The following is a 9,210-nucleotide window of genomic DNA, read 5'->3' on the forward strand; positions in this document are numbered from 1 at the left end:
CTGTCCCGGGAAACCTTCCATCCCTTACACCCTCCCCCTCCCCCACCACTTCCCAATCCCTAGACTCTGCCCTTCAGGGCAGGGGTGGGTTGGGAAGGTAGAACTCCTGAGACTGGTTACACCTGCGCGGGGGGCGGGGAGGGGGTTCAGTCTTGTCCCTTTTGTAAGGGGGGAGGGGAATTCTGGAAGGAATCCAGCACGTAAGTGGGGTCCAGTGCTAAGTGGACGTGGAGTTGTGCCTCCCTGGGGGGATGAGGGTGAAGGGTGAAGACTGATTTCTGAGTGTTGTTCCTGTGCGGGATGATTTCATGCAAACTAGAACTAATCTGGAAGAGGGGTGCAAGTTTCCTCTGGGACCCCAGATACCCCGCTCCGATGCCCACCCCCTCCCCCAAGCATCTCTTGCCTCCTGGAGCCCCAGGGGAAGTGGCTACTCCTGGCCCTGGGTGAGAACTGCCCATCCTGGCTGCCTTCCACAGGAAACCTGATCTGAGGGACAGAACAGGAAGGAAGCAGATGGGTGTGGAGCCAGGAAGCAGGGAAGGGTGGCACAGGGCGGGGCTCCGGGCTGGGAAACACTATAATTGTCACAGTCCAAACCCTGTTCCCAGCCCCAAAGCTGGGTCTTAAAGAGGCCAGGGATTTGGTGATGCCCTCCCAGAAAGGGGCTAGGGACAAGGGGGAGGGAACTAGGTGGGGGTGGGGACACACAGAGAGGGGCGGGGCTAGGACACCAGAAGGAAGGTCGGGGGGGACCTGCGGGCTCCGAAAGGCGTTCTGTTCCGCGAGTGCTTGACGACCCGGCATAACGATGGCTCCCGAGGGTCTGCTCCGCGCCCGCCGGGACGCGGTCCCAGTGCTAAGCCCATGGGCACGGAGGCAGTGAAACCTGTACACTTTCCACCCGAGATCCCTCAAATGCTTTCCTTCAGTCGGCAGCTCTAGGCCCCGCCCCCCGTCCGGCTCTACCAGCCCCGGAGGGGCTGGCAGGGCCCGCGGGGGGCGTGGGAGCGGAAGGCGCGCTCCCGGGGCGGGCAGAGGCGGGTGTCGAGACCTGAGAGTGGGAACTGGGTGAAGGGCCTGACGGCAGGGTCTGTCCAGAACTGCCCGGACAACAGCGCGCAGCGAGGGTGAGACCCCGGCGGAGTTCCTTCCCTTCCCCTAAACTCCCAGCAGCCAGACTGGGAACCCCAGGTGACTCGGGAACCACACCGCTTCCCACTTCGGAGGTGGGCCCCACATGCCCAAGAAAAAACTGGGGATCTGTCGGGAGGGCACTTGGCGGGACCAGACACTTCTCTTCCCCTTCTTCCTCTCACTGTCCCGGGAAACCTTCCATCCCTTACACCCTCCCCCTCCCCCACCACTTCCCAATCCCTAGACTCTGCCCTTCAGGGCAGGGGTGGGTTGGGAAGGTAGAACTCCTGAGACTGGTTACACCTGCGCGGGGGGCGGGGAGGGGGTTCAGTCTTGTCCCTTTTGTAAGGGGGGAGGGGAATTCTGGAAGGAATCCAGCACGTAAGTGGGGTCCAGTGCTAAGTGGACGTGGAGTTGTGCCTCCCTGGGGGGATGAGGGTGAAGGGTGAAGACTGATTTCTGAGTGTTGTTCCTGTGCGGGATGATTTCATGCAAACTAGAACTAATCTGGAAGAGGGGTGCAAGTTTCCTCTGGGACCCCAGATACCCCGCTCCGATGCCCACCCCCTCCCCCAAGCATCTCTTGCCTCCTGGAGCCCCAGGGGAAGTGGCTACTCCTGGCCCTGGGTGAGAACTGCCCATCCTGGCTGCCTTCCACAGGAAACCTGATCTGAGGGACAGAACAGGAAGGAAGCAGATGGGTGTGGAGCCAGGAAGCAGGGAAGGGTGGCACAGGGCGGGGCTCCGGGCTGGGAAACACTATAATTGTCACAGTCCAAACCCTGTTCCCAGCCCCAAAGCTGGGTCTTAAAGAGGCCAGGGATTTGGTGATGCCCTCCTGTGCCCAGCTGCTGTTAGCATCCAAGCCAGCTCTCAAAGGCAACCTCCTCCTCTAAAGCTTCCCTTAGCCTTCTAATGTGACCTCAGGCGAGTTTAACCTGTTTGTTTCAACCATAAAATGGGATAATAGAAACTACCTCACAGGATTGTTGTGAAGATGGACTATATTATGTAACATGCTGAAAAAGTCCCCGGCACAGGGTAAACATTCTAGCAAAGTGTACTCTGTTTTTTTTTTTCTTCCTAGGGTGCTGTGTATATCTGCCCAGAACCATGGCCCCATCCTGCCCGGTTTCATCTGTGCCTTTACCCAGTAGATTATGAGCTCCTTGAGGGCAGGGCCCATCCCTTTTCTACTTCAGTAGTCACCTCCTATCCCCAGGATACGGTGGCCGTACCAGGGCTTGCCCAGAGGAGGGCTGAAGAGATGCACTTAGAATTATCCAATGAAGTTGCCACTAGAGATAGAAGATAGAAGCACAGGATTTTGTCTGTCCTGGAGGAGCTGATAGACTAGATGAGGAGCTGAGAGAGACACAGGGAACAAGGAGAAACATTAGGTGCTAAATCTTGGGGCACCCACTGTACTTATTTCTGGAGCTCAGGGAAAGCAGAGCTGGTATAGGCTGGACAGGCTGAGAAGGGCCTCCCGGTAAAGTGGTCCTTTCACCCAGCCCAAGCCTACAGCGGGAAAAGCAGGGAGAGGTGAGGAAGCAGGCTCGCTGGGTGCTGCTGAGTGCACAGTGAGAAGTGGTGGGAGCTATGGCAGGGGAGGTGGGGAACAAGGGGCCAGTCTACCCAAAGGCTCACCAGAAAGGCACAATGCCCTCTCCTTCCACTAGGGGCCTCCTGTTTCCTCCATCCCAATCTTGGGAGACCCCCGAGTTTGAGCTTCAGAAACTCTGGAGCTGAAAGGTTTGGCCTCAAGATCTGGCTCTGCCATTTACTAGCTGTGTGACCTTGGGCAGACCATGTACGCTTTCCAAGCCTCAACTGGGCCATCTGTAAAATGGTGATAAGAATACCACCTGATTCACATAGCTGTTGGGAGGACTGAAGGAGATAACGCCCAGAAAGCATTTAGCCTGCCTAGCACACTGTCGTGGCCCAATAAATGGGAGGCGTCTTGTTTTCTGTGCAGACCTTGCCACCAATGTCACTGCTGAACTCTGGCTCGCCCCACCGAGGGGAGAGGCTGACCCCTCCGGAGCCAAATCCACCAGTCATCTCAGACAGCAACCCAGGTCACGTGCCAGAGGAGGACCCTGAGGAAACCTCTGCTCAGGTGGTAGGGGTCCTGCCCTTCCCTCTGAGACCAACATCCCCTCCATCCTTTGGACCTCTTCCCATTTCCACCAAGTGGGAGGTAGTTAGCCTTTGTGCCCAACTTCTTGCAGCCCTTTCTCTTTGCAGGAATCCCTGTCCCTACAGCCCTCTCAGGACACAGGGGTTCAACTTCTTTAAGCTTATCCACATGAATACACGAATACTCTCCTAGGGGGTCTGTGTTGTCAAAGCAGAACCTAGGGACTTTGCCCCTAAGGAGTGAAAGGGGTGATTTCAAGCATAAGAAGGAAGCTGTTTTGCAGTGTGCCCCCCCGCCCCGCCCCGACCTGCCTCAATCAGACCATAAACATGGGAGTGGATCAGCTGTCCTTGTGATCTTGAAGGAGGATCCTCCAAATGGAGGGGGGTGCTTGGATGTTGTTCCAGATTGGCGAAGAGGTGGCAATGAAGAGGGAAGGAAACAAGGGGAAGGAAGGAGAAGCCGAGCTCTGCTTCTCTCCTTTTGCTGCGTTTCCTCAGGATCCTGAAGTCCTGAGCTTGGGGAACCCTGGCCTGGACACCAACCAAGCCCCCAGCTGGCCTGGACTCCGGACCCTCCTGCAGCAGCTCCCTCCGCAGGACAGCGATGTGGGTCTTCCTCTTCCCAGCTTTCCTCTCTCTTGCTTCCCTTTCTTTACTTACCGTGGGAAGAAGTTTGGTCCAAAAGGCAGGGGACATGCATTTAAGGCCTTAGCTTTGCCACTAATTGGGGGAAGTCATCCCCCACCCCCAGCCTGAGCTTTCACAACTACATAATGGGTGCAGTAACATCTGCTCTGCCCACCACAATGCTTAGTTGAAGAGCAAATGAGAAAATGGACATGACCAGCTTTTGAAACTGATAATGGAATGTACAAATGTAGAGAGTATGGTGGTTAAGTATTTATTGAGGGCCTCTGTGTGCCCAGTCTAAAGGCTTACAGTTCAGCTGGGGAGGCGAGGCAGGAGAATATGGAATAAATAGGGAAAATACAGTGGGAAGTGATATTAAGCTACAGCTCATTGGGAGCCAGGATCTAAATATATGGAGATGGGCTAAGTACTGTAGGGCTGTCAGGACCTGAGTGATCACCATTCCTGGGGTGGAGGGAGTGAGACAGAGGTGGACTTATGCCAGTTCTTTCCCTCCTTCCCTCTCCTCAGTACCCTTCTGTGCTGTTATCTCCTGCACCTCCCTGAGGTTTCACAACCTTCCTTTGACCCAGCAGCTAAACCTCCCCTCTCCAGTCAAACTTCAACCTTGCCTGCTGGGGCTCTCCCAGTCACAGTGGACCTCTGTTTCCGCAGGAGCGCTATTGCCTGGCCCCTGGGGAAGAGGAGCTGGCTGAGCTGCGGCTCTTCTGTGCCCAGCGGAGGCGGGAGGCCCTGGGACAGGGGGTGGCCCGCCTAGTACCTCCCAAGCTTGAAGAATGCACCTGTGAAAAGGTATGTAGCACCCTCCCCCCAATATTCCCCTTCCTCCTCTTTGCCCTCTCACTTCTTCAGAAGCGGCTGGGTTCTGGGACTCTGGAGGGGGAAAAGGGGGTTGGGGATTGACAGTTTGGCAAAGCTTAGGAAAAAGGGAAACCAAATTTAGGGGTTCTTCGTGGAGCCTGCAGTGGAGGTGGGCATGCCAGAATATGGGGAGAACAGTTAGGTTGAGGCTGGGATGGAAGAGCCAGGAGAGAAGGTAGGAGGGTGGTGTGGCCTCTGACCTGCGCAGCACCCGCATCCTGCAGTGCAGGGAGCAGCTGAGGCCAGGCGAGTACGGAGTGTTCACAGCTCGGGCAGGAGAGCAGCACTGCTGGCACCGGGCTTGCTTTGCCTGCCGGGCCTGTGGCCAGGCCCTGATAAACCTCATCTACTTCTACCACGATGGGCGTCTCTACTGCGGCCGTCATCACGCAGAGCTGCTGCGGCCGCGCTGCCCGGCTTGTGACCAGGTACAGCCTCGAGGGGAGGGGCTGGAGGGGGTCTGCCCAGGGTCCAACGCAGCAGATGCAACGGGACACCTCTTCCAGTACCACGGAGTGGGGAACAGAGAACTAGGAACCAGCCTGGGAACTTTGTATTCCCTTTGCTCTGACTTGAGCTCTGGGCACCTGGGACTCGTTGCCTTTGTGCCCTGCTCCCTCACCGCAAGCAGTCTCCCAAATTTTCTTGGACTGAGAGGATTTCTCCAGAGCGGGAACTCTTAGACAGACGTTCATCTCAGTACGTCGGGTGCCCAGTGCTGGGCCTGCTCCTGCGAGGAACTCCCGCAGTGTCCGCGCAAGAGGCTGCACGGAACCCTGGGTTGGGCGTCCAGGAGACCCAGGTCGCACTTCTTCAGGCTGTGCCACCCACTAGCTGGGGGATCCTGGCTAAGCCAGTCAGCCCTCCCCGCATCCGAGAGTGGTTGAGTAGATCAAATGGGAATGCCTGTAGACGTGCTTTAGCGTCAGCTGGGTATAAGGCGTGGTTACTGGATGAATGAATGAGTGAATGAATGAATGAGCCATTCCCCTCTCCCTCTCCCAGCTGATCTTCTCCCGCCGCTGCACCGAGGCCGAGGGACGGCGCTGGCACGAGAACCACTTCTGCTGCCAGGACTGCGCCGGGCCCTTGGGCGGGGGACGTTATGCCCTGCTGGGCGGCGGCCCCTGCTGCCCCAGCTGCTTTGAGAGACGCTATTCGGATGCCGGCTCGAGTCCGGCCCCGACAGTGGAAGGCAGGGCGTCCCCGGGTAAGGGAGGAGAAGGTGCAGATCAAAGGGGAAGGGGGCAGCGGCTTGGGCTGGGCTGAGGGGGGGTTCTCCCGGGCTGGGACCCTCGTCCCGGTCCCACGCCGTCCCGCCCCTCCAGCAGAGCCCCCGTACCCCCCACCGCACCCCCAGACCCGAGCCTCGGGGCCCGCAGCTCTCACCGCGCGTCCCTGGCCGGAGCGCTCCGAGGGCCTCCAGAACCCACCCCGCGCCGCGGTTGAGGCTGCGGCGCGGGACTCGCTCCTGGGCTGGGGCCGCGGCCGCCCTCTGCTGGGCGGAGGCGGGGAGGGGCGAGGAGCCGGGAGAGGACTCACCGCGGCGGCGCGCAAGGCCCGGGGGCGGGGCGGGAGGCTGGGCCCCGACTGGGACTGGCTTCTGGCGGCCGCCCCGCCCGGATCTGGGAGAGGGAGACTCGCGGATCTGAGATGGGCGTTTCTGACCCGGCCCGGAACAGGGGAGGCGGAGCTCGGCGGATTTGAAGATGGGCGCCGCGCCCCGCGGAATGCCGCGATCATCTCCCGGGCAGCCCCTCTCGCTACTGCCGCCAGCTCCAGTATGGAAACCCAGAGGGGGATGCTTGGATCCAGCCCGGAGCAGGAGTGTAGAACTGGGGACCAGGCGGAGACACCCAAAGGGCAAGAGCAGGGCTGCCTAGAGACTCCCCTTGATCTCAAGGAGGACGCTTCCTGCCCCACCTGCTCCTCTTCCTCTGAATCGGAACCCGAAGGCTTTTTCTTAGGCCAGCGCCTTCCCCGGCCCTGGGAGGCCCCCGGCAATCTCCAAGCCGGGGACAGCGACACCTCCAGGAAGCATTGCACTATTTGCTAGTGGCGCGCCCCGGAGAAAGGGTGGCTGGGGAGGTAATCTGTACGGTGAGAGAGCAAAACTCTCCTCCCCCTATAAAAATCCTAGACTGAACGCCATCAGGGCCCATGGCTGGGAGAGGCGGCGAAATGACAAATTTGGAGTGCTTCCTTTTAGCCCGCGCATTCTATGACTTTTCATGGAGACTCTTCGGGAGCCCCATTCCTTAAAGCTACGCATCCCCTGCTGAGTGAGACCCTACCCCACCCCCACAGGCTAGGCAGCCCCATCCTCAGCATCCTCCTCCTGAGCCAACGAAGTGATCACTGAGACCACCTGTGACTGGCGGTGGGCCAGCCGAAGGCCAGGAGGGAGCCGGAGGTGGAACCCGACCAGGGGAGGTTGGAGCTGGACGGCGCTGCTCGCCCGGCAGATATCGCGGACTCGCAGCCCGGGCGTTCTCACTCCCGGCGTCCTACCACGCTCAAGCCACTGCGCCCTCTGTCGGCGAGTAGCCAGCGGAAATGCGAGGCCGGAAGTTGCGTGATCTGCTGGCGCCCACAAGCGGCGTGGTGAGAGACCTTGCGGAGCGTTGGGTGCTGCTATGGCTTCCAGTGGGGCCGGCGTGATCGCTGCGGGCTCGGCAAATGAAGCTCCCGAAATCCCAGACAACGTGGGAGACTGGCTTCGGGGCGTCTACCGCTTCGCCACCGATAGGAATGACTTCCGCAGGTAACCGAGGCACGGGAGCTTGGTCGCTCTCTTGCCCTTCGCGCACGTATACATACCTGCCAGGTTTCCTTCTTCGCCGAGGCTGGGCCCTCCGGATTATTTACACCGCCAATATCTCGGCCTTTTCGTGGTTCTGGCTGTGCTTTGCTGAGGTTCTTGACCGGGAGAGTTCCCGTGCGGCCAGAGCGCTCCTTTCAGTCACCGGGCTCTGTCTAGAGAATCTCACCCTGCCCGCGGAGACCCGGGGAGAGGAGGCGCCAACACGTAAACAGGCTTTTTGGCCCTGGACGAGTACTTAATTGGGTTTTGCATTTGACCTTACTCTTACTAGACGTAGAAACGAACCTTAAATAACCATGTGGGTCTTGGGCAACCTGTTATGTAACGATCGATGCTCTTGCGATTCTAAAGTGTTTTTGCCTTGGGAGGGGGCGGTTTCCAGGGTGGTGATGGGAAGCTTCCCCCCACCCCCCCAGCCCATCTTTCACTGGCCAAAGACACGTGCCTCAGTGACCACAGGGTTAAAGGGATGCATTTTTTCCAGGAACTTGATCCTCAATTTGGGACTCTTTGCTGCCGGAGTTTGGCTGGCCAGGAATTTGAGTGACATTGACCTAATGGCACCTCAGCCTGGGGTGTAGCCGTAAAGGTAAGCATTAACCACTGTTCTGCCTGTTTTAGGAATCCTAGAGACTGGGATAAGAAATAATTTATGTCAGCTCTTCACAAAATAATAGATAAGAGACTTGATGTAAAATCCTTGGCTATTCCTAGTTAGATGTGTCTCCAGATGTTCCAAGGGATGAGTCTCTTACCAATTTCCCTCTAGTGATTTTACATTTCTAATGCCACCTGTTGTCTGATTGCAGACACATGGAACCCCTGTGCTGTACTCGAACCTTCCAAAAACAGAGCCTCCGATCTGTGACCGTCACAAGACTTGCCCTGATGGCGGCTGAAGTTTGATTCAGATGGGCACCTTTCCTTCCCTGCTTGATTTCCTTTTCTTTGCTGAGTCCACTCAGAACACCCTTCTCTGGTCAGCAGGTAGGGTTCAGCTAAAGTGTTGTCCTGTGTTCTGTAAAGTTCTGTACATAGTTCCAAAGTTTCTGCAGGGGATGATCTTTGCTCTTGTCCTGAGGAATATTCTAATGGTATTTTAACAAATAAAGACTGTACACAAAGACAGCCATTTTATTCTTTTAATAAGAAACTTCGGCTTACAAAAACAAGGTGTAAAAAGTCAAGATTTACAAAAATCATAAAAACATGATTTATATTTCACACTCGAGAGAGACAGGAACAAGCCCCAAACATGGATTGTAACAGAGATGGTTTGCTTCATATTAAAAAAGAAAAGGAAACTGTAGCCACCGTTCATTGATGTTAGCATAGGATGAAGCATATTGTTGAGGAATTTCCATTTTTGAGCAGTACTAAGGGAAGAAGTCATTTGGTGTTGCATAGCATTTTAGTGCACTGGGTGGGTTTTCCAGGCACCAGGGAGGCATTGTTGCTGTAGTACAGTGGGATTTGAGGGCAGTGAGGTGCAGGTAGAGGCAAGGGGTAAGTAAGCCTGGGCAGTGGGCACTGACGTGACACTGCTTGAGGAAGCTGCTTCCTTCACAAGGAAATAGATTATTTTCTGA

General features: G+C 56.9%; 1 protein-coding gene across 1 annotated transcript; it reads left to right on the forward strand.

Moving 5' to 3' along the window:
- Positions 1-3,130: 3,130 nt before the first annotated feature.
- On the forward strand, positions 3,131-6,853 carry PRICKLE4 (prickle planar cell polarity protein 4). The gene is made up of 6 exons (XM_007458204.1): positions 3,131-3,262; positions 3,784-3,891; positions 4,591-4,728; positions 5,022-5,225; positions 5,803-6,007; positions 6,480-6,853. The coding sequence occupies exons 1-6, from the start codon at positions 3,131-3,133 to the stop codon at positions 6,851-6,853; spliced, it is 1,161 nt and encodes a 386-aa protein (XP_007458266.1).
- Positions 6,854-9,210: the final 2,357 nt, after the last annotated feature.

Source organism: Lipotes vexillifer, unplaced genomic scaffold (assembly GCF_000442215.2).
Source record: "Lipotes vexillifer unplaced genomic scaffold, Lipotes_vexillifer_v1.1 scaffold4, whole genome shotgun sequence".
Lineage (NCBI taxonomy): Eukaryota > Metazoa > Chordata > Mammalia > Artiodactyla > Lipotidae > Lipotes > Lipotes vexillifer.

What these genes read in the sequence shown, in the direction of transcription:
- PRICKLE4 (XM_007458204.1), top strand. Translation starts at nt 3,131, where the DNA reads ATGTCACTGCTGAACTCTGGCTCGCCCCACCGAGGGGAGAGGCTGACC. An exon ending in CTGAGGAAACCTCTGCTCAG is followed by an intron (nt 3,263 to 3,783) that starts GTGGTAGGGGTC and finishes GCGTTTCCTCAG; the next exon opens with GATCCTGAAGTCCTGAGCTT. An exon ending in TCCCTCCGCAGGACAGCGAT is followed by an intron (nt 3,892 to 4,590) that starts GTGGGTCTTCCT and finishes CTGTTTCCGCAG; the next exon opens with GAGCGCTATTGCCTGGCCCC.